Source organism: Gambusia affinis, linkage group LG14 (assembly GCF_019740435.1).
Source record: "Gambusia affinis linkage group LG14, SWU_Gaff_1.0, whole genome shotgun sequence".
Lineage (NCBI taxonomy): Eukaryota > Metazoa > Chordata > Actinopteri > Cyprinodontiformes > Poeciliidae > Gambusia > Gambusia affinis.
Genome location: NC_057881.1, coordinates 4471318 through 4496445, shown reverse-complemented (window position 1 = coordinate 4496445; position 25128 = coordinate 4471318). Strand labels below are relative to the sequence as shown.

Sequence of the window (25128 nt, the reverse complement as noted above, 5' to 3'; positions counted from 1 at the left end):
ACTCTTCCAGGTTGTTCAGTTAAAAGAGGACATCTATTTCTGTTTATGATACCTCTTCTCTTTTAGTTTTGTTTATACAGCTCAGTAGCTCAGCTCAGTTTTACAACCAGGGATTTATTTGGAACATATTATGACGGTATTCCACAAAGAGGAGGTGAAAAATTGTAAATACATCAACAGTCATAATATGAGATGTAAAATAACAAACACATCTCCAGCCCTCTGTTGATGTCTTGGTTTTTATAAATCTCCCCCAGACCACATGTATTAAAGAGGGAGAAAAAAAAACAGAAAAATGTTCTCATGCTGTTTAAATGTTTGTGACTCACAAAAGCCGAGGCCTTGAACACAACAAAGCTCAGTTTTATGCTAAACAAGATTCTTTACTGAAAAACATTTTTTATTGCCTCTTCAATAAAATTTACCATGACTTCTATAAGAGCGAGTGACACGAACACATAACAACATAGAAGAGCAGCAGATCCTAACAGAAAACACTGAAATTCCACACAGTAAACACTTTGAAAACATGACAGAGCTGACAGAGATGTGCTATTAAATTCAACAGCAGCAACATCTTTAGCAGCAGCTGCTGCAGGATATGCCTGAATTCATACTAAATACTTCAAAGCTTTTGTTTGTGCTGCATATTCAAAGAGTTTGACTTTATTTCTCCACTTTAAAATCTTTTTCTCAACACTTGTCAAGCTGAGAAGTAACAGTTTATTGGTTGGAGTCACAATTAGTTGCTTGATTTTTATTTTATTCTTTCCATGAAATAACCGGTATGCCCAATTCTTTGATCTCATCTTATTGGATATTTCTGCAGCTTTTATTATGGCAAACATGACAATTAACTGTCTGTGCATTCTAAAATTGGTTTGTGAGGATAAAGAACATGTTATTTCAATTCTGTGGAGATAATTATTCTCTAAAGGGGCCAGAGGTAAATGTTGATTTCCGTTACAGAGATATTTCTGGCCAGCACCTAAATATCTAATCTCAGTCTTGCTGATTTATTCTGATGCTCCTTGTGAACCGTTTGAAGACTTAGGGTTAGTGAAATTTTGCTTGAGCATATACTCAGTATTTTGAAAACATATTTTGATACCTCATAATTTGGAGGCTCTGTAAGGTCAACAGTTTCTGAAAACTCTTAAACTTCCCCAATAATCCATCAAACAAAGCCATGATTCTGATGAGCTAAAGGATTTGGAAAAGATCAATGCAATTACTACATGTAATTTCAGTCTGAATCATGGATTGCATTATGACAGAAATCAAAAGCTTATGATAAAAGACTTGTTTTAACTGAGCTTTGTGAAGAAAATAAACAGGACCTTAGGTTGACCCCAGAGGACCCTCAGATGTGGTCAAGCCGCTTCGATCCTCTGGTACTCCCAGGCTTTATTGGTGCACAAGAGGAAACTCCCTTTGCCGTGGCTTTGAATGTTAAGAGTAGAGGGAGTTTCAAAGAACAAAAATGGGAGGAGAGACAGCTGATAAAATTGGATGAATATTATGTAAGAAAGTGAATAAACAAATATCCAAGATTGTTTAAATTCTGTTCTGAAAGATTTTTAATTGCTCGTATACAGAATATGAAACTGTTTGCAGTGTTGTGAAAAAGTATCTCCTGTGAATGCTGTGTTTGCCCAGTGCCCCTTTTATTGTTGAATCATAAACTCTGATCCTATCTGGAACAGGTGAGGCTTGTTGATGCTTAAGGGGTAGTTTTCACAAAGGGCTGGGTTGGTATGAAAGTCTCATTACTTTTGCAAATGAAATCATAATTTTTTGTATTTACTCAAACTATCTTTGTCAAATTTAAAAACGAGTTTGATCCAAAACATGATAATGTGACAAAAACAGAAATAAAGAAAGTTATAAGGAGTCCAAAAGCTTTGTCTCTGTAGGTCTTTGCTCTGCGATGTACCCCTTTTATGAGACATTCTCAAACCCACTTCCATAAACACCACACTAAATTGAATATAAGCTGAAATTTGAGCAACTGCTATCTCAAATGGATACACTGGACTTTTTCTTGGCTGGATTGTCTCCATGCACATAAAGGAAGAATGGATGGAGGAGAAAAGGAAAGAAAGAGGGTTGAAATGAAGAAAACTAATGAAACCATGGGAAAAAAACATTCCCGTCTCTTGAAAGCAGGGCTTTTTCTGTTTATCACTGAAGCATCTGCTTGGAAAAGTTTAGTTGGAAGGAGACAGACTTTGCTCCTATCAGTCAGCCTCGCCACAGAAGCTGGCTTTGGACCTCGCTGGAGGAATGAAGAACTTTAATTACATGTTTATGTCTGCCATCAAACACAGAAGGCTGGATTTCTAAGCGAGAATCTTAAAGGAGAAAAAAGTAAAGCCTTTCTGGTGCAAGAAACAAACAAAAGCTGCAGTGAGGAATAAAATTTGTGGACTAAATGGGATGTGTTGGCAACTTTATGCAACTTGAGCTCTAGGACATTGTGACACGCATTTCACACTTTGTCATGTTTTATTGTGAACAAACCCATGATATGCAGAAGAGCCATTCTTCATTGTAGGAGATGGTTATTGTTTAAAGGATAGTTGACTTTAAGTTACATTACTTAAACCCATCTTCTGAGTAATTCAGCTAATTATTTGACCAACTGGGGGCACTCAGAGCACTGAACTCTCATCCCAAAATGTTCTAGCAATCATTAAAAAAATAAAGAAAATAGTTGAAAAGGTTTGGTCATACCCCCTCCAAAAAAATGGAAAAAAATATTTTTTGCTTACATTTTATAACCATACTTTTAATTCACAAAAGACACATGGGATAAATGATTAATTAATTCACAAAATTATGCTTCCTTACTTCACATTTGCACCCCTGCAAAGAGTTTTTAGATAGTCCAACATATGAGGCAACTGTATTTGCACAAAAATGAAAATTTATAACTTGATGTGTTATGCAAGAGTGACTGGTATTACTACAGAAATACTTGAACATATTGAATTTATTAGTTTTATTTATAACAATTATATACTGTTTAATAGATGATAGACTCCTTTATTTTGCGTGCTGTTACTGCCCATCTATTTCCAAACATCTGAGTTTGTAAAAGAGAATATGCATAAAGCCTTTTTTTCAGCCTGTTGACCATCAATGCAGAGCAAAAGGTGGAGACAGGGCAGTGTAAAAATACTTTATGTTATTAGCTGCTGGAGAAAACTTTGGTCACTTTGGCTCTGTCTCTGGAATCTCATTGAAAGAACTCTGAGCTGAAGGAACAATATGACTGAAACATCTTAAGCTTTTTAGAGCTAGATAAATTTTGATACTGGTAACCACTCCCATGCCTAAAAATAAAGACTTAAGTAAAAGACTAATGAAACATTCATACCAAAGCTACTTTCTCTGTAAATTAACATTCATTTAGAATATATCTCTTTTATGACTACTTCTTCAAACTGTCACTTTAAACCATTTTTTAAAGATTACTTTTTTAAAGAGCTGGGACACAACCAAACACATGGAAATCCTTTAATGGAAACTTGTGGTTTGAAAGTAAACATGACCAGAATAAACTGACTGTAGTGTTGAGCAGGATCATAAAGATGCTGCATCAGAGAGGATTGTGAGGACAACATAACTGACAGACTCTCTGAAATTAATAATCTTCCCCACCTAAAGGAGGGGAAGATTGTAACAGTAACAGGATCCATGATGGCACAGATCCTGTTACAGTAGCTGGTAGAGTGAAGTCTGAGTGTGCAGATGAATCTGATCTGGTCTTCTGTAGAACATTACACTCTGTCCTTTACAAATGAATCTGGTTTGGCTGCATGCTTCACATAAAAACATATCAAGCCAGATGTTTTCCAAGAGCAGTTGAGTAATTCCATATGTTTCCTTTTCTTCATCAAAACTGCAGAGATTATTAGCAGTCCTCTAATAATGTGTTTTAATTGGACTCCAGCAGTTGTTTGTTTCCCAGCTCATTTGATTGGCTCTTTGAATCTGTGATGTGGTTTACTGGTTAGTGGGAGTCTCTTATTGTTGGAAGCCGTTGGAGAACAGAGGTCTGTGCAGAAGTTCTGAATGGTGAAACTGGATCGCACAGCTGGATGATAAACTGGATGTGGTTTGCCTGAAGCTATCCACCCCCTCTTTGTTTCTCCTACCCATTAAATCCTCATCATAATTATGATGACATCAGCGTGATAAAATGTTGCTATATACTACACAGAGAATTCGATCCAAAATCGAGATCTTTGGTTCACTGGATTTTATTTAGGGATATCAAAGGAGAAGGGGTAAAGCCTACGCATGCCAGAATTTTATTATTTTTATTTGATAAAAGAAAAAAAATCCTTCTTCGGAATTAAATGCTACTTATTGTTGGTGTAGGATATAAATTCCTACTAAAATTCTGATTAAAACTTGACAAAATGTGATAAAAAAAATCTGTAGGGTAATTAATATGCAAAGCACAGTAGACGACAGGCTATTTTAGCATGTTTTAGCTTTTCCTCTGCGGCATGATGTATTATCGCTGTGTCTACCCAAACCTGTGTGTTTAGGTCGCGGAGACCTTCAGCCCCAGCTGGACAGCGCCATGCAGGACATCAGCGATAAGTACCTGCTGCTGGAGGAGACGGAGAAGCAGGCGGTGCGGAGGGCGTTGGTGGAGGAAAGAAGCCGTTTCTGCATTTTTGTCTCCATGCTGCGGCCAGTCGTGGTCAGTGATGCGTTCAAAAATGTTTATTCTTTAAAAAAAAATGGTTTGATGTAAAATTTTTACATAAAGATTAGAGTTTCCACATCAGACACAGTAATATTTTTTTTAAGGTTGCTAAAATCATCAGATTCGAAATAATAATCATACTAAGCGCTCATTTCCAAAATTATTGACCTTATTTAACAGTTTTTTAGTTGTGCCGACTTTGGAGCGCTCTGATCTGATGTGTTTGCATGTCAGGATGAGGAGATGTCCATGCTGGGGGAGATCACCCACCTCCAGACTCTCACAGATGATTTGAAGATCCTGACCATGGACCCACACAAGCTGCCTGCCTCCAGTGAGCAGGTACTAGTGTTTGACACAAGATGAATCTGATTCTGCTTAGCCCTATAGGTATGCTAATACACCATCAGTTATTTCTCAAAGTTCCTGTATGATCAAAGATTAACTGTCAGAGACAAAACCTGCTCATCATTTCATTGTAAATCAGAGCTCTTGTTTATATTTTTTTGCTTTTCTTTCTCTTCATGAAGCTCCAAGCTCCTAATATTTCTTTTCTCTAACGCACTTCTAATCTAATTAATATTTGCTCTACACAAGCAAGCATCCAACTTTAAACTTTTAACTAAGCAACTGGGTAGAAAATAATGTAGAAAACTGATCAGTGATTCAGAAAATATTATTAGTTGATTCTTTTTTTTCAGTCCAACTTTCCAAATGTTTTTATTTTATGAGAGACGTTGCAGTTTAGTGGAGTTCTGGACGACTGGTTGTAGTAGAGATCCAACTGGAACACCACGTTTTGGCTCTGGATAATTGTTCATTGACTGAAAAGTGGGAATATGTGTGTCCTTTAAGGAGCCAAAACCTGTTTGACAGAGCTGGAAGCCAACTAGCAGATGGTCAGCCTCCGCTTACTCTGACACAGTTTCTGCCAAAAGTGGATAAATCAGTTCATCAAATGATCAAATCTGCGAAAAGCTTGTTTTTTAAGAATAATTTATATCTTTTACAACTACTACACTTTGGGGGAAAAAAATCTTAGATTCCAGTAGAAATAATTAAACATTTACACACATATTTTTGCATAAGTGGAAAAAAAAAAAAAAAACATTTTTCCAGAGATGCAAAAGCTTGTTAATTACCTTCATCAGATGAATGCTTAATGTTTCTTTACAGTAGAAAGAAGCAGTCAACCTAAACATATCATGCTGCATAATTATGAGAAGATCAAATTACATTTTCAGAAAGGAAGTTTTTTAGCTATATAGAAAATGTAACATATGATTCCTATTTTGCTTGTAGTTGATAGCAATTTAACTCATGTCTTTATTTCCTTTTTTCTTTCATTATTTATCTTTGTTTCTTTATTCCTTCTATCATTTTCCTTTCCTTTGTTTCTCTTTCCTTCTTCCTTTCTTTCAATACCTACCATAACTTCTCAATAAATCTTGGTATTTAAACATTTTAAATTGGTGTAACAGACTGGAGAGGTTAATATGGAAAAAACTGGAACATTTACATGAAACATGTTGGAACTCTGCATTAATGTTGTTTTCTTTCTGCCGTCCAGAGGTTAATGAAAATTTTGCAGATGTGTTGTTTATTGTCTTGTTTAAAGTTTTATATATAATGCTAATAAACTTGTATATCAAGAGTATTATCTGCTATGTCATCTCCTTCTCCACAAAGAAACATCAGAGCCAGAAACTTTCCTTAATCCTCCTTTTTTTAAAGACTGTTTTCTTTTCCCTGTTTCTGCAGGTAATTGTAGACCTGAAGGGCTCGGAGTGCACCTGGTCTTACCAAACCCCTCCCTCCTCTCCAAGCACCACCGTATCTAGGAAGTCCAGCATGTGCAGGTGTGTTTGACAGCAGAGCCCTGCACTTAACATTGTTATGAAACCAGGAAGGTTTCAATAAGAACATCAATCAATCACAAACTGAATCCTTTGTTTCTTTATCATTAGCTGCACTTTTTACAGCTTCAGAAGACCATTTGGACCAATTTGGAAACATTTGCAAGTTGGGTTTTTTTTGGGGAGGGAGGTCACCCAATTGTGGATTTTACGTCTCGTTTTATTATCGTTTGTCATTTAATTGTTAATTTCGGACAATGCTTTTTCCCTGCTTTTGTTTATTTTGTATTTTCTCATAGAATATATATTTTTAATGTATTTAGACATCTTATTTTTTTGTTTATTTTCTCAACTGTTGTTTAAGACTATTTTATGCTTCACATTTTTTAATGTCTGATCTCTGAGTATTTAAAAACAATAAATTACAGCCCTTCTGGGAGTCTTTGTTGGAATTTTCTATGGGTTAAGTCTTGGGGCTTTCAGTGTTTTGGATCGCTTAGCCTGTTTGGTTCAGCCAGCAGACAAATACCAAACTGTTCATTATCTGAGCTACCAAACTTGGTGAACTGAGAATCAATTCCCTACTGCCACCTTGTGGATATTATGTTGAATTTTTGCCTTTTTGTTTTTTCTGAAAAGCCCAATTGTTTTAGATTTTCAGTAGGTTTTGTGAACATTTTATAAAATCTGCTCTTATCCTTATGCTTCTGACGATAAACTTGTCTTTTGGTCTCAGTGCAAACCTATCTCTGTGATTTTGGTGTCGATCCAGATACAATAGTTTTGTAAAACTGATTGTGGTCTAGCTTGACTCACTGTGAATCTGCTCTGGTTACAAATGTGGATTCAACTGTTGCTGCTTTTAAGTTCTTAAACTGTAAGAATCTCTAAATGAATCATAAATTGTTCCATCTATATGCACAATGTTGGGGTTTTCTTTTATGTTCCAATAAATGCCTTTTTGATTTTCATTCATTACAAATTTAGCATTAACTTAGTAGAACTTTGAATGACTGAAGGCAATATATCATCTTCACAAAAATCCCAAGCAAACAAGAGTTTTCCCCAAACACACTTTCCCTATTAATGAAGATGAGCCATCTAACATTCCTTCTTCTTTGTCACACAGCAGCCTGAACAGCGTGAACAGCAGCGACTCTCGCTCCAGCGGCTCACACTGCCACTCCCCCACCTCCCACTTTCGTTACCGTGCCTCCTCATCATCATCTTCCTCGGTGTTGCCCCAGCAGACGCCGGCCCGTCTCTCTTCGGTCTCCTCCCATGACTCTGGCTTTATTTCCCAGGATGCCTACCAGTCCAAATCCCCTTCACCGATGCCTCCAGACAACTTGCAGGTAATGGTTGCTGGTTGGTTCCCAGCTTTGAAACACACCTGAACACTCCTGTTTGGAGAATTTTTAAGCATCTCTTTATTAAAGATGTGCTACTCCAATTCCATGCTCAATTTTGTATTTTAACCTCAACTAACAAGTCTTAGCTTGGCCTCATATTTTCATATTTTTATGAACTGAGGTAATACAAAAGTCTTCTACTGTAGGAAAGATGCTGCTGTTTTGCGTACCAGGTTGCATACAGCAATAACTTTTGCATTTCCAGTGACATGTACAGCATGCAATTAAAATCTAAATGGTTCAGGTTTGTGTTATTGTTTGTAAATGGCTTCACGTCTTTGCTCACCTCATGACATCTTGGTTTGGTTAAATATGACAAACAGCATTTTAATGTTTAGTGGGGGAAAAAAGCCAAACATCTCTGATTGATGATTGACCTTCATCATCTTCTTTTACATAAAATATCTGTGGCGTTGGCTTTTTTACAAGTCTGTCTTGCTGCTTTTGCTGCTTTAATTTTGTTTTGCTTTGTTGTTGTTGTTTTTTTCTATTATTTGTTTCCGTGTCTCTTGTCTTTATCTTGCAAACTGTTGGTTTTGTTTTTGGTGTGCTTTGCTGTCCTGCAGTTGTGTCTCTGCTTTGTTCACTCAGTCTGTCAATGAGGAGTCTTCCTCTTCCTCTTCCTCCCCCTCACATCCTGAGCCCAGCTCCGGGCAACAACAGGTGAACAAATACATGTGGAAACACATGCTGGTAATATTCTGTTGTGGTTGAGCACCAACTAAGAGAACAAAAAAAAATAAAAAATACCCTGCTGAGGTTGACCCACACTCGGAACCCCTTCACAAAATAGAATTTTCCCATCTTCGCCACGTTTTCATCATCATTAATTTTGCACTTGTGTTTCTGCCTCTCCTTCACCCGGTCACCTTCAGTTGCCAAACGGCTTTGACCATCACGCTGCCCTCTGTCTTCACGGAGTGGTCCTGCAGGGCCCGGACACCCACCTCCACCCTTCATACTTCACCTATTCCTCTTCCTCCACCACCACCTCCCCCATCTCCTCGCCCTCCTATCAGTGTGTTTCACCTACCTGGGCGTGGTCTCGCTCGGGTTTCAGCCAAATGGGAGAGCTCTCGCCTCCCGGCCCGTCAGGGATTGGAGTGATCCCATCATCCAGAGTCCCGTCCTGGAAGGTTTGATCCGCATTCCTCCATGATTTCCACCCGTTTTCCCTTCAGTTTTTCCTTATTTAATCTCGTCTCCTTTCTTTCTTAGTGGAGGCATCCAAGATGCACAAATTAGAACCAGAAATCAGATTATTTCTGCTGCTGATTAAATAGTTTAATGCTGCCAAGCAAAGCTTCACACTCAAAACTTCTTTAAAGTCTTTAATCAATGACAAACCAAAAGAACATTAAATCAGTAGTATGTAACTTTTACAAAAATTTATTTCTTTCTATATCTATTAGAACTGTCACCATGTTCTGGCGGTATGGTATGAGACAGATAATCTGTGAAAAAAATTTAGCTCTTCATCCTTTTTCCGATGCTGCTGTTGTCATCTGCAAAAATGCACCACTTCTAGTCAAAAACAGCTAATCAGAGTTGGGAGGAAAGTCTTAGCTCTGTCAATCATGCTCATGTATGCGCTCCTCAATGTGCCAGTGGTGGAGAAACAACTTACCATTACAGAAAAACTGTTTACCTGACATTGGTGGCTATGCTAACTAGCCTTAGCATTCATGACATGCTATGTTGTGGTGAACCAGCTGTAGCACACCAGTGAGTGGTGCATACACAAGAGTGATTGACAGCTCTAAGACCCATTAGAGCTGATGCTTTGTTTCTGACTGCTGGGAGAAAACAGAGGAGCTATTTTTTTCCACAGACTTATCTAATACTGTCTTGGCATAATGATAATTTTGACACAAATCTATTTTTCATAAAAGTTACATACTGCAACTTTAACTGCACCCATTAACACAGATTTGCATTTCCACATCTTTGCTACAAATGTTACAATACGTTGTTGAACTTTTCTTCTTGTGCAGGACTGGGCCAAACCAGGTCCGTACGACCAGCCAATGGTTAACACTCTGAGGCGGAGTAAAGACAGGAGAGATACTACAGATCCCAGCAGCCACCAAGGCTCTGTTGTCACCACTCCAGTTGAGGACCAACCGGGGATTAAAGGAAACCACACTGTGATGTCTTCAAAAGTCAGTTTAGGGGAAAAAACATACATTCAGAGATAGAATTTAAAAGCCAAAGATGCATACCTTGATGATGATCTCTTGCCTCCACTCCAGGGGGAGAAGGAGGCTCATGAGGAGCTGGCCAGAGCGCTGGCCCGAGGCCTCCACCTGGACATCCACGGCTCCAGTAGGGACTCGCTGCAGGGCTCCAGTGGCTACAGCAGTCAGACCAACACACCCTGCTGCTCAGAGGACACCATCCCCTCACAAGGTGCATGCACCCATGATGCTACTGACACAATACGACAGTAACTTACGGAATAATTTTACCCTTGGAAAATTCCAGAAAACAGGAGTTGTTTTTCAAACCGACAGAAACTTATTTTTAGTCAATATCTTTTTAATCTTGATGAAAAAGTATTAGTTTCATTGGCAAATTATTTCACTTATTAAAATGTCTTGCTATAAGTTAAATAATCTACTTGTGAAGCTAGTACTGTTTCATCAATATTACATAATTATTGACTTAAAACAAGCTCCTATATCTTGCTTAACAGTTACTTGTAAGTTGGAGTTGTCTTATTTCACATGTGCCAAGATATGTACTAGAAATTAGACATGGTTAGATTTTGTGTTTTTGCAGTACTATAGATAAGATTTTTGATTAATGAGAAAAGTTTTAGCTAAGCATTTATCCCGGCTAAACTTACCTTGGCAGTTTCTTTGCTCTCCACAGTGTCAGACTGCGACTACTACTCTGTTGGTGCTGATCAGGAGGGTGAGCATCAGTCAGACTTCGATAAGTCCTCAACTATCCCGAGGAACAGTGACATCAGTCAGTCCTACCGCCGCATGTTTCAGTCCAAGCGCCCAGCTTCCACTGCCGGTCTGCCTTCTAATCACTCAGCCATCATTACCCCTGGGGTGGCTACAATTCGACGGACTCCATCATCCAAACCCAACTTACGTCGACCCTCTGGGGGCCTGAACTTGGGTCCCATTCCTATCAAGCCCCCTATGATCCCAGTGAAAACCCCTACTGTGCCTGAACATCCTGGTTTCCCAAGCAGAGCAGAAGATGGTAATACACCACGGACCCCATTAAGCCCCCCAACCACCCCTTTGTCACCTAGCAGCAACGAGCCGCTGTCACCAAAGTCTGTCGCCTGGGGAACCCAGCAGCAGGACGACGGATCAGATCCTCCTACCCCACCGCCTCAGCCGGGCGGTCGGCTGACAGAATGGGAACGCCGGCCTCTCCCTGAGCTTCTGGAGGAGACGGAGTACTGCGAGATGGAGGACTTTCTGGTGACTATCCGGCGAGGTGTTAAACTCAAGAAGACGATGTCCAATGACCGATCGGCTCCCATTATTCAATGAAACCACCAGGGTCAACTGGACTACACAATCTGTCACTTTCACAATATTGTCTTGAAAGGACAGAAAATGGCTGTAGTGAGTAAGAGTTACAACCTGAAATTGTGCCAAAATAGTTGGAAGTTGCCCTGAGACTGACCGAAGATCAGTTTGAGTGTAAGGAAATAATGGAAACAAGAAACTTTGACCATTGGCACCTTGGACGAGTCTGCTTTGCTGTACATGGTTTCACAAAGAGGACAATCCGCTAAAAAACAAGGAAAGTTGGTCTTATTCCATTTTACAAACAAGCATACATGCTGAGAACTCCAACACTTGTTTTAAATTAGGGAAAGTTTGATCAGAATCAAGCAGGAGGTATAGAAAGACCATTTTAGGAGTCTTAGTTGCATTTGACCAGTGAAATATCCTGTAAGGGATTACTACAATGGTCACTGATCTGAGATTTTTCCATCAGGGCAACTTCAAGATGTAAAAGAAGGGAAATGGTTTACTTGTGGATTTTGAGAGAGTTGGATAAAGTCTTTCTGGTAGAGGAAAATGCTTAAATGAAATGGAAAGAGATGAAGATTAAATAGAAAGATTCTGAGCAACTGAGCAATTTCAAAAGATTGACTGATTCTGTGTATGTAAATATTCAAATTTCTTTTGTTCTTAGCTCATTTCACATCCTCATAGTTACCCTTTTTCAAATTAATGTGCCAAAACACCCCAAAATAATTTCCATGTACCTGAAATGATACCAGTTTTGTGTAACCGGTTTTCTGTTTTGTATATGTAGGGTAGCAAATAGAGTGAAATCCTTCACTACAAATGGTTTAATGCTACAGTTAAACAGTAGACTGCCCTGCATGATGTTACAATTTAAGTCATTTTTAGATTTTAAAGTGAAATAAATCCCAGCATTGATTGCAGTTCAGTAGGCTAAATCTGCTTTACCTGAGTAAACCAATCCATGCCTGTAAACTTAAAATTAAGAAAAAAAATTAGGTACTGTTAAATATTTATTTTTTGCAATCTAGGTTTAACTTTTGTTTTAAAGATTTTTTTTCTGTAAAGCACTTTGAATAATTCAGACAAATTAAAAAACTGCAACAGTTAGTGATGAATTACTGCAAACTGTAAAACTTTATGTGCCAACGTTACTGTATGTGTTAGCATACGTAGCACTACTAGAGGCTGTTGCGGCCTTTCTCTGGTAATTGGAGTAAATTGTATTGGTCTGTTGTGGTGAAGCCTTTGTGCTGATATTAGCTGGCACTGGTGTAAGCAGTAGTGGAAAATATTTTAGTAAAAACATTATTTAGTCAGACTTTAAAGTTTAGTAGCGTGCTACAGTAAACAGAGTATTAAAGCAAATCATATAAATATGTGAGGATTTGAAATAGAGATTTTCTGGGGACAATCATAAAAAATTTTAATTGCATTAAAATGTTATTTTAGTTTAGTTTTAAACTTGGTGACAATGTGCTGAAAGCCTTTCAAAGAAAGCTTTAGTAGATTGGAAAATCAAACAAATTATTATTATTTTTTTTGCAATTATTTAGTGGATGAAAAACCTTGCATTAAGAAATTGTAATTTACAAAATTGCCACTGTCCTAATTATCGGAAACACTAAAAATTCTTTTGAAAATGGATGTTATGGAGGTTTTTTAGATTTATACTTTTTTATGTTGATCAATGTTTTTAGGAAATTTTAATTATTAATCCAAGACTTCCTGGTTCTGTTGGGTATAAACAGGACATATCAGAGGCCCATTCCCCAGCCAGAGAAATGCCATTTGGGTAAGGCAGATGTATGTTGACATACAGTCAGAAAGAGAGTCTCATAAAAATAGATACTTGCCTAACTTTGCCCATACCTACAGTCAGAGCAATAAAGAAAATAACTAGAACTGTGACAAATCTAACTTGCCAACATACACGGTGAGGAGGGTAAGAACAAAAAGTTAGAGAAATCAAAAAAGTGCTTCTCTAGTGCCTGATTTCGACTAAGCGATACGGCACAAGTACTTCAGAGGTGTCATGCATTGGGGGAACTGCTGTGGATTTATTGGGTTTCTAATTCCTTCAACTCTTACATTTCCACCACTGAGACACAACGGTTAAATTGTCCTGTCTTAAAATCTCATTTTGAAAGTAAAGATTCAGTCTCACCCAATTTTTCCTTCTAACTGTATGTTTATCTGCTAGATTTTTAATAATCAAAAAGGTTTATAGGTTGGCATTAGTGAGTAAACAACACAAAAACCTCCTTGTGCTGCCAGAAACTGCTATAAAGTGGCATCTTCACACATTTAAATTATTTATTCTTTTAAATATATATACTGTATATGCATTTACATTTCTAAATTACCAGCTGTACTTTTACAGTATATGAAACCTATATAGATAGTTAATATGCATGATAATTCATGCCTTTTTTTGGTTCATAATTTTCCACTAGAACTCCTCCCCTTAGCATCACTCTAAAGGACCCCATTTTCTATTCCACCCTGTAATGTTCCATATGAATCACAAATGTGTCATATTTCTTGTGACTGCTGTGTCTGAGAACTCAAGCCTGTCCTGTTTCCCACTCCAGGTTTACAAAAACAGTTGTGTAGCTGATGCGATACCAAGCGAATGAAGCTGAATGTTTGAGCCTGTGACCAACCAACAGTGGGTGATTTTCCTACTGAGGATTAGACGAGTATTAGGAGTTACCTCCAGTTGTAGCGTTAAAATATTCTGCTTGATTATCTGCACCGTTCCTCAGTGTGTTCTGTCAGAAATGTTATTTAAAGTTTAACTCAAGTTGGATCTACAACCATTTTTGTCCTGTGCTCGGCGTGTTTACATGCCATTTCCGTCAGTGTCTCCTTAAAACCCTTTAACATTTGGCCTTTAACACAAGCTGCCAAATTTTTTTACAGTGTATGCTGAATAATCCTCTGAATTTAGGTTTTGTATGCTTTTCTTACTTCAGGTGCTCCTCTGTGAAGCTTTGCAATCACTCCATTGATAAATTGTTCCAGCTATTTATTTTCAACTGATTAGTTTTTTGACTGTAAAGTTATCGTTTTCCCCAGTAAAATTTTTATTTTAGATTTATTATAGGCTTATTGTGGGCTACCTGCTGTACATTCTGGCATTTGTACATTTATATAAATGTTCTAATTGTACACAATTAGAACATTTCAGTTGATTTGACTAAAACCTTTGAACAGTAAGACAAGCATGCCGTCTTGGGAACATTGATTTTGTGGTTTGGAGGTGGGTTATGTGTGAAGAGATAGATGCTAAGAAAATATTTGATAAAAGTCTTAGAATTCTTGTTTGAGTTTTTTTCTTTTTGGCTTACATTTTTTATTTTTTTTATTTTTCTACTATAAATTTGAAATTTAAGCACTCAGTGATAGCAGTAAAAATTGACATCAAGAAGAACAGATTCCTAACAAAACAGATGCTACCATTAAATCAAGAAAGTAAACATTCTGTTAAGACTTGCTAACAGTTTAAAAGTAAAAAAAAAAAAACCTACTCTGGGATATAAGTACTAAACTCCTAGCCTATTTGTCAAACCTACCTCCATACAAGTTAAACTGAAATTACTTCAAATGTCCACAATCATATCCTTACTAATGCTAACAATGTTGGATGAGACATGCTTGTTTTTTCTCTCTTTGGTAAGTTTTTGAATATCTGATTTTCTTATTCCAGTTATTTCATTCAGTTGTCACACGAATGTAAATTTTTCTACCGTTAACTCAGATGAATAAATTCCCCACGGGCTTTTAACATAATAAAGAGTAAAGCTGGATATGTTGCAATGTGTTTTTCTTCTTTCAATTGAGCTAATTCAACAGACAGGTTTAGGAGGGCTTTAATTTATAAAATCTAAACATTTGTTACATTGTTAATGCAGAAAGTTAGTCAGGTAGTCTTGTGTTCCTATATTAGGATAAAAAAACAAATATATTTAAGATAATATTTTCAGTTTGTCATTTTGTATGAATGATAAACCCAAAACAAAAACATGAATAACCAAAAATGTAATTATTATACACTACTGTAATAAAGCAATGGTTGATTTGCTTTAACTGTAGGGTGCAAAACACTGAACCAGCTTATGTTGGAGTAGTTAATAATCCTCTACTTTATCTCTTCATTCATTTCTAAATGCATGGAAAAAATGTTTTATGCAGAGTATCTTGAAGCAACCTGTTACAAAACTTATAGAATATAAGTCAGAGATCTGACAAGTTAAAATTTATGTATTTATTATCAAGCAAAAAGAAAAATTAAAAATTTTCTAAATGTGTAAAAGTAGCTTAGATTTTATATTTACTTTGAGTAAGACTTTTACTTCTGAATGGAAGTTTTTCTCAGCAGCTGGCCGTCTCTGCCTTGCTCCAGGGCACTTCAAGCATAAACAGAGAAGAGATTTAAGTACAGTGACACCTGCAGACCAACGAGTAAACATTCTCATATTTATTATATTACTTTGTTGCACACAATTCTGCAAAAACGCTGTGTAGACAGTAGTTTTTATAGTACAAACATATTTAAGTGCGTGGCAGCTGCTGTTCCAGACTGACCACAAGATGGCAGCACAACATTGCATTCCTTTGACAAAAGAATATTTATAATTCATACACCTCAAACATTTTTTATTTATTCAATAAAAATCAACCAAATATTGTATTTATATTATTAAAAAACAAGCAAGCATAACATAAACTTGATGCAAAAGGAAACAAATCAGGTTGCTCATGCTGACAAACGGCTCACTACTTATTTTAGTCCCAACTTCTAACAATTTAATACAAAACCTGAACAAACAATAAATTACTCATTATCCTTCACAACAAATCTTCCACTGAACAAGGCAGGCAGGAAACAAAGTAATCTCCCTCCTTGTTTTAACTCCTGCAGCTGCTTTCATGCTCAGATCAGCGTTTCTTTTAGCATTTAAGTCTCTTAGTCACACAATTTGTGCTCATCATTCTAATAATACATAATCTGTTCAATAAAGTAGATGCAATTAGAAATAACATATTCGAGCTTACATATTTGGTAAGATTCAACTTTCCAAAAATTGTAATATACATTAAATGTTAGCAGAGCCTAAAAGAACACATAAAGATTGAGCAATGTGTGATCCAGTGGATCAATTTAAGATGTCTCTCAGCTCCTCACACTTCCTTACATAACAGTCGAGCAGATTTTTAAAAGTCTCAGTGAACTAAAAATGTTCTGAACCCTATGCTCATATAATTGATTTTCTAATTACAACACGTTTTAACAACCAAATCAGCTTCTCTCCAGGTCAGAATAGAATCAATCATTGTAAATCTGTTACAATAACTTAGGCTGGAGCTCTTGTTCTTTGTTGCATGCCTGCATCAAAAAAAAAAAAAAAAACATCTGCATAAACTAAAGAGTAGTTCACACCAACTATTCCACAATCAACTATATTAATTTAATGAAAAGGGATTTTTTCCACTTACGTCACTTAACATGTGTCTTTTCTTTCAGGTGCATTTCAATAAATTAGATCAAAAAGGTTTTTGAGCTATTAAAGCTATGATTAGTTTGGCTTTCACCTCCAAATTTGTTCCTCAGACAAATTAAATCAATTCTGTTTTAAAAAATTAGTTTTTAAAACAGAACATGAAAACAAAGAATGAAAAACATGTTTTCAGTTTTGTCTATTAGCACCTTGAAGTTCTGCTGATGTGTTATACAAGACATCAAAAAAACAGACAGAAACAAAAGGGGAGATGTAGAAATCTCTGTGCTGTTTTTTTTTTTCATTGCATGAACGGTTTTGGAAATAAAAATCTCAACCATCTGGAGCTTCCTCTGTGATCACTTCCAAAGAGCTAAAATACACAGATGGTGGGTCTCAAGTTGAGCGCATGTAGGAAAGAAAGGAGACGAACACAAAAGAAAAGAAGCTGATACAAAACAACCTTAAAAACAGAAAAAAGAAAAAAAACTTCAGTCTCTAAGTGTGTCCTACTACTGAATGTTTCCTGATATCAAGCCATAGAAAACCTCCAAGGATCCTTTCTTATCAAACTGAAAAGGAAAACATATCTGGTATAAATTAGAATATGCAGCTACATCAGCTCTTCATGCAGAAACAACATTACTCCTCGAGGTAGCAGACAACATTAAATCTGTTTCATCTTTATTTTATCAAAGGTTGAAGTTGCACAAGACTTTTCATATGCATCTACAGTGGCTATTACGAGTTTGCCACTGAAGTAACGATTACCATCTTCACAAATAAATAGTGTTTGAGATGAAGTTTTTCAAAAGTATAAAGTGTCTATTCATGACAAAAATAAATTTTCTAAATGTGCTTTTATTAAGTTATTTGGAGTGGAAAAAGGGTCATGATAGTTGGCGAATAAAATTATAAACATGAGAATGGGTTAATCTTCTGCTTTCAGTCGGTACCTACTGACAATGAGAACTGACCAGTTTCAGTCCAAAGGACATTTAGCTGTTGATCCTCCCTTTGTGAGGAATAATTGGAAAGAGGAAGACTCGGTTCCAGGTGAGTGCTTCTTCTCAGGCAGCTTTCACAAGAGGCTTTTGTGCTTTTTGAGCGACAAACACTTAATTAATATGAAAAGAAACAAAAAAATGAAAATAATATTCTTGCATTTTTATTTCTTATAAGTATAAAATCAGATCACCTCACTGCATAACACAAATATCATACTGGGAACTGGAAAAGACAAATAAATCACATGTGCTCTCCTTATTGTTGGGGATGCATGAATTCAGCAGACATGTGCTGGTTATTGTTATGACGATTAACGAGTTGTTTTTAAAAAAGTTACATTTTCAAATCTGTCCCTAAATTGTAAAGTCATGATAATGAGATGCCAAATAGACAGAAAGAATGACCAGTTTTTCCCCCTTGTATGAAGCAAAAGTAAAGTTACAAAACACTGCCCCTCCTCCACTTGTTGTTTTTCACTGCTTGTTATCTGACTGAAGAAACCCTGAAATCTGCTTGGAAAAATGTCCAGTCACAAAAAAGACAACAAAGGTCTCAACTGAAAACTAAATCAGTGATGTAGTAAGACCGTTGTGAAACCATAGTCATGGTCTTAGAGATTGACATGGTATAATAACCTTCAGTAAAATATCTAAAAGTATACATATATATGATTTAATTACTTTAATTAAATCAGTAACGCTGCAAATATTCCTATTACAAATATGATTATACTAAGGTTATATTTGGTATTGTTATTGATATTTTGATTTTGGCACATGGATATAAGAAAATAATAAATATAGTAGTGTTACAATGTTTGTTGTGCAGAATGGTTTACCTTTTAGTTATTCCACTTTCTACTGAGTAACTGTAAGAACAAGCTGATCTTAGCTGATTCATTATTTGAGCTAACTAACCTGAAGTCAGCTGCTTACCAGTTATGCTGCTTGAAGTTAGCTAACTGCAAGTCAGGGTCATCCAGAAAAAAGGCTAACCACACTAAACAACCTCTAGAGTTGTTCAGCAACTAAACCAGTTATCAAAAAACGAACTAGAAAATTCATGTAGTTCCACCTTGTTCCCCTTTTTTTTTTTGAAATTGGAAAGGATGTTATGGTTCTCCTTCATAGAAATCAGCTGAATCAAGTTCTGTAATGGATCTAATGAAAATAAAAACTGCAATCTAGCCTCCTAACATTCATCATGACATCATTAGCTTTTATCTGATTAATTTTAAAATGAAAACAATCGAATGAAGCCAGGGACTTTAGATAATTCATGCTGACACTAATAAATTATTTTAATAAAGGAGGTACACTGTGATCAAACAACTAGGATTGAATCAGTTTCATAATAAACATGATGCTTTAAAATAAAATGTCTTAGGTAACAGACTGTGGATTGAGGGAACCAAAAAATTGCTTTAGTGTTTCTTTGAATGCCAACAATCCATCTTGAAGAAGCTGATAGAAAAATCAATAAGGAACAGGATCTCATGATGCAGACTGATCTTTCCTGAACATAAATAAATGGCAATAATCAAAAAGAATTATTCCGTAATACTGCTGTGTTTGTATTCAAGAGGAGCCAGATTGTGAAAGCCACCTGAGTCGCCTGACAAGGAATCTATTGTTAAAGGAATCCTTTGTAATGTGGAGATGAAGCAGAATCCAGTTAGAGATGTGGTGGATTGTTAGGAGTGTGATGCTGCGTCACTGCGGGGCTGAGCTTTTGCCCTGTTCTCCTTCTCCTCCTCATCATCGCTCAAGAAAAGCAGCGGGAACATTCCCAAAATACAGCCGATGGTGATGCCGATGGCTTTCCCCTGCAGGGAGCAGAGGAGGAGTTCATTTTAGACATAATGACAAAACCAAAGTCTTTCATATGCTGGGTGAGATTTGATATTTTAAACATGTTTCACAATTATAATACTACTGTTATAATGTAGTTATACAGCAGGGTGACTCAGGTGAAATGTATTATTCATAGAGGGATAGTGGTGGTGCATCCGTTGGAGGTTGCTGTTCTTATTTGGGTGCACTAAATAGGATGCTATGCTGCTTTTTATTTTTTCCCACAAATAACCAATTTCCCATTTCCTTTCTTTCAGCATCTAGTTTTGGCTAGTCCTCCAATACGTCTTCTATTCCCAGGATATCTTACACTGACAGGTGATTTAATTGCATATCTAATTTTTTATTTTTTTTTTTATCTTTGAGTGAGCGGTCTAGCACCATCAGACAGTAAAAGTCATACAGTCTAATTGGGGACTCTAAATTATTAAGCTGAATTATTTTGACAACAAAAACTTTTACTAATAGAAACATTCTTAATGGATTTATAACTTAAAGTAGAAGAGCCAAGAGACCCAGGATTAGAGGGAGAGATGATCACATTGTAATAATATTTTAGCAATTACATAAGTAAAATAGAGATAAACTCTTAGTTGTAAAAACTCTCATTGGATTTTGTTTAGAAAAGTGAGACTTTAAGTTGCTTCCACTCACTGCCTCTACAGACTCACTCAATTAATTTGAATATTATTGAAAAGTCCATTTATTTCCGGACCTTTGTCACCAAGTGAAACACTATGTAGATTAATTCCATACATATGTTTGAAAACCTTTATTTCTGTTAATTATAATAATTTTCCACTTAAAGCTAATGAAGTATGTTAAAAAACTGCTTACAGATTATTTTAAAAATGAAAAAAAAAAGGTTTTAATCTGACTTGTCAGACTGACTTGTTGTAATTTATTGAGCATTGATCTATGTTTAATAGATGAACTGCACAGCTTGCAGATATAAAATACTAAAACTGTTCAGGGTAGAGCCAAATAAGTTTTTTCTTTTATTTAGCATCTATCACAAGGATACAGGAGGACCAGCCAGCTTTTCTTTCACTATGCTATCAGGATTTTTCAAAACTAATGCAACTTGAGTATGGAAATTACTACTATCATAATCCATAGTCCTGAAAAGCCTTTAAGTGTAAATATTGGACATAAACTTATCTTATTTACATTTTGTTCCTTTTAACAGTATCAAAAATGACCTTTTCAGTTGCTGAGAGGTTTATACAAACAGTGTACATCTGGTTTGACTTAGAGATTTTCCCAGATCTTCTCTGCTGAGAGATGGCAAAGCAATAAAAACATGAAGATTTTGAGTCATCTTACCATGTGAGAGCTGAGCCTGGTCTGCCACATATCCGCCTGCTGGGGTGTCAGATCAGGAACTTGCATCCCCAGTCTGGAAGCCAGAGCCTCCACATAACCTGCCAGACTGCAAACACACATGTTACATGTGTTTTTATGAGGTAAAGCACTTTGAAATGCCTTGTTGCTGAAAGGTGTTATACAAATAAAATTTCATAAAATAATCATTTCCAACAAAATCACATTTCTGACAGCCAAGAAAAAAACAAACATAAAACGAATGTGGAATTATTCAAAAGTTATACAAAATACCAAAGGAGGAAATTAACATATTACTTTTCAGTTTACAACTCCTGTCTAGACATTAAGACAAATGAGCCTCTAAATTCAAAGCCTAATGACAAAACAACATTTGTGAATACAATTGTAATTTGAAGGGAATAATTGTTTTTAGGAGTGTAACAAAACAAGCTCAACTCTAATGAGCAATTATCCATGAATGAAAACCTAGAATCATATTTAGTTTAGAAGATCTACTTGACTTTTTAATTTAAAAACTATTAGCATACCACAAAAGGAAAAACATAACACAGCTCAATAATTTAGAGCCACTATAAACTTGAACTGCTTCAGCCTTCTCTAAACTTCATAAAATATGACATCCATTTCTAAATTAACAGGAGTCTTTGGAGGATGTTGGAATGCTGCTTACCCAAGACCTGCCAGATCTGAAACCAGGTTCCCCAGAGCAGCGGCTGCACAAAGAAAGAGAAACGCTTTGATTGCTGCTGATTTCTATGGGAGATAAAAACACTCAGGAAAAAAAAAAAAACATTAAACTTCATGTGGAATTCTGCAATATTTCTGCACCAACCTAGTGAATAATTAATGACACTGTTTAGACCATTTTATCCAAAAAACATTACAAGTGAGGATTATTTCAGATTTAGTACAGAAGGAAATCAACATCAAATGTCAACCTCTCTAGTAACTCCAATTTTTCTGTTGCAAGAAGCAGCAGAAGTTTAATAAAGTCAGAAATCCGTCAGTAATCAGTTTTTAATTTATTAAAAACGGGTTGGAAACTCAAATCTATGAAGGAAATTATCTTTCAGGTACATAGATTGTGTCCAAGATCATTTTGGATCTGTTAGTCGTTAAATTAAGAAAAACTCTGCTTAGTTGACACATTATTTTTCCCATCATCTAACAGCAGCCTAACAGATTAAAGCAACTCTAAGCCTGAAAATTCCAAAGGAGCTCCTGAGATAAGCTGGAGGAAATAAGTCTCACCTCCCCTGCTGCACCTGAAGCCCTCACCTGGATCAACCGCCACACAGACACGGTCAACAGGTGATTAAAATCTTACCAGAGAAATTAGCCTAATCCCGAGTCTTTATCCATGTTCAGAGAACCGCTTTACAGGATAAACTTAATATATTCTGAATTGTTTGTGCTATACTGGTCATAAACAGCTTGGAATATCCCAATGAATAAAAAAACAATCTAAATCATGGCAGTAAAATGGAAGCTTAAAGTGTTTTAGGGTGAGAAAAGGTGAGTTTTATAGATCAAGTAGCACTTTTGGAAAGTTACTTTGCTTCTTCCTGTGTTCCTGAGGTTTAACTGTCAGCTTTCAAACATTTCTCCTTAACGTACAACATCGACAAAACACAACAGCTATGAATAATTAACACCAGGTTGCATTTTCACAATGGGTGGATGAGAATATGGCTGAGTTTACATTTGCTTATCAAACTGCAAGGGTGAGAAGTATATTTGGTTTGTCTTCAATAAATTTCTGGAGGCATTAAAGTCCACAATGATTTAAAGTTAAAGGCAGTGACATCCCTGCAGGATTTAAATGTCCAGATGGATGACTTCAATGTGAATTCCCTTCAAAGAGAAAACTTCCCGATGGTGCGGAGGGGAGAAGGCAATCCTGTCTCACCTCGTTTCACCGGCGTTATGGCCACAGTGGAGAAACGGGTGGAGAATCACGAGTCGCTGACATAAACCTGGAACCGTCTCTTTCCAGATTGAATAAGAAAGCCGATCGCTCGACCGGCTGGGAGATGACAAAACAAATATAAAAGCAGGTTCTGCATGGATGAAGGCAACGTAGATGAGCATTTGATCTGAAGCCCAGATCTTCAGTCTTAAGGCTCTGATTTGCACTTTGCAGAGGTATTAGGAGCCAAGTAACCATGGAAACGGGGCAATCTAGCAGTGGAGAGAGGGAGAAGGGTAGCTCCAGCGCTTTTATGATTTTCACAGCATAATAAAGACCCAAACCGAGACCTAGAAATGGCACCACGATGACGATCAGCTGGGTGGCAATAAAATGCAACAAAATCAGGGGACATAAAAACATTTCAGGGCAAATTTAGATTACTGGTGACATCACCTGAGCTATATTGGCAACAAAGATTTTCTGTGCCAGCTGGGATGGAAAATTGAGGCTCTGGTTCTGGCCATGAAATTTACTTCAAAAACTCCAGTTTAGATTAAAGCAGTGACTGCAGGGTTTTTAAGTTCTGACATTTTTTTTTCTTTTATACCTGATATTATGTTCACCTCATCTAGGAAGCTCGGTATTTGGCAAGGCGACTGCCTAGATTGTGTGAGAAAGAGATTAAACTAGTTCTGAGGAATAATAAAATCCTGCAGGATAAATAACAGCGTACTAGAAGGCAACTTTTTAACAGTCTGGTTCAAAAGGAGAACACAAACAGCTCGTCTTTCAAGTTATTTTTGCATTTTCTAGCTTTTTAGTGCAAACAATTTAGGAAAAATATACATTATAAACATAAATTTGCTGATATTTACATTATTAAATCAGTTACATTTACATATACTCACATACACATACAACCACCATATAATTAATGCATGTGAGAGGTCAAAAGCAAGGTTAGTTGTTTTTGAGAAGAAGCTGATTTTGAATTTGTTTTGGTGCATCTGTAACACCTCCTTTAGGGCAGCAGGTTAAACAAGAAATAAGAAAGGCTCTTATTTTGTAAAGTCTATAGATTGATGCTTGCTTCCTCCCCTATCTAGAAAAACCACCTAGGTGAGAAACTTATTAGCTTATTAAATATTATTTTCTATAAAAAAAGAAATCCATATAATTTTTTAGTAGCTCAGAACTAAGCCATACTGGGAAATACTGGAAATACTGGCACAGAGCTGTTTCTATTCATTTGCGAAACTCACTTATATAAAATATTCAACAAGAAAAACAATAATTCACAATTTCTGAGTTTACATTGACATTTTTCTTTTTATTATATTATGATATTTTTTGACAATATCGCCCGCCCTAGATAAGAACATATTGGGCATCTAGATTTGTTTTAACATTAACCTCCCAAATGCCTTTTTCTAACACTTGGCTATAAATAGCAGGGCATTAATGAAAAAAAAAATACCTTGTGCATAAAAAGATGGGAGACTGATTTGAATTTTGCTAAATAAATGACTTATAATTATCTACTGTCAATGGTCTCTAATGATCAACTACTAAAAGACACCAGGAGCCAACCAGTAAGATAAGGAGTCAATTTAAATAATAATGAGACTTTACTGCAGGCTGTTTGATCTGTTCTTACCAGCCATGGTGGAGATCCCCAGAGTGACTCCGATGGAGAGTTCAATCTGCGTTCCCTAAAGAACACAACAGAATGAGGTTGAATATTCCTCCTGAGTAACTGTTCCCGCCTAAACATAACACTGTCACTAATGGTGAAAGAATAATTCTTAAAACTTTACTTACTGCTGCAATCATGATGGCGTTATCCAGGAAACCAAACCCGATAAAGGGGACAGCGTTGTGGAATAAAACTAAAAACCAACAAGAGGAAGAAAAAGAGGAAGAGATGAGCCATCTTTAAGTCTCAACCAGTGGATTGTATTGACTTCATATGCATGGAAATGTGGTTGTGTGACTCATGTAGCA

The 25128-nt window shown here is 36.4% G+C and overlaps 2 protein-coding genes across 7 annotated transcripts in view; one reads left to right on the top strand and one right to left on the bottom strand.

Moving 5' to 3' along the window:
• LOC122844126 (protein MTSS 1-like) overlaps positions 1 to 15315 on the top strand; it is a 52123-nt gene extending 36808 nt beyond the window's left edge. The window contains exons 8-16 of one of the 6 annotated variants that reach the window (XM_044139314.1): positions 4563 to 4720; positions 4961 to 5068; positions 6488 to 6585; positions 7715 to 7937; positions 8586 to 8657; positions 8870 to 9130; positions 9989 to 10156; positions 10247 to 10403; positions 10869 to 15315. In XM_044139314.1, coding sequence (XP_043995249.1) covers positions 4563 to 4720; positions 4961 to 5068; positions 6488 to 6585; positions 7715 to 7937; positions 8586 to 8657; positions 8870 to 9130; positions 9989 to 10156; positions 10247 to 10403; positions 10869 to 11512 — 1889 coding nt within the window. In that variant the 3' untranslated portion in view covers positions 11513 to 15315. Of the gene's footprint in view, positions 1 to 4562; positions 4721 to 4960; positions 5069 to 6487; positions 6586 to 7711; positions 7938 to 8585; positions 8658 to 8869; positions 9131 to 9988; positions 10157 to 10246; positions 10404 to 10868 lie in introns of all 6 variants that reach the window. The other 5 variants (XM_044139312.1, XM_044139315.1, XM_044139316.1 and 2 more) reach the window with 5 other exon arrangements.
• Positions 15316 to 16880: 1565 nt separating this feature from the next.
• tmem65 (transmembrane protein 65) overlaps positions 16881 to 25128 on the bottom strand; it is a 28324-nt gene continuing 20076 nt past the window's right edge. Inside the window, exons 3-7 of the mRNA XM_044139311.1 lie at positions 24946 to 25013; positions 24782 to 24836; positions 21883 to 21925; positions 21192 to 21297; positions 16881 to 19837 (exon numbers count right to left, since the gene is read on the bottom strand). Coding sequence (XP_043995246.1) covers positions 19706 to 19837; positions 21192 to 21297; positions 21883 to 21925; positions 24782 to 24836; positions 24946 to 25013 — 404 coding nt within the window. The 3' untranslated portion in view covers positions 16881 to 19705. The remainder of the gene's footprint in view (positions 19838 to 21191; positions 21298 to 21882; positions 21926 to 24781; positions 24837 to 24945; positions 25014 to 25128) is intronic.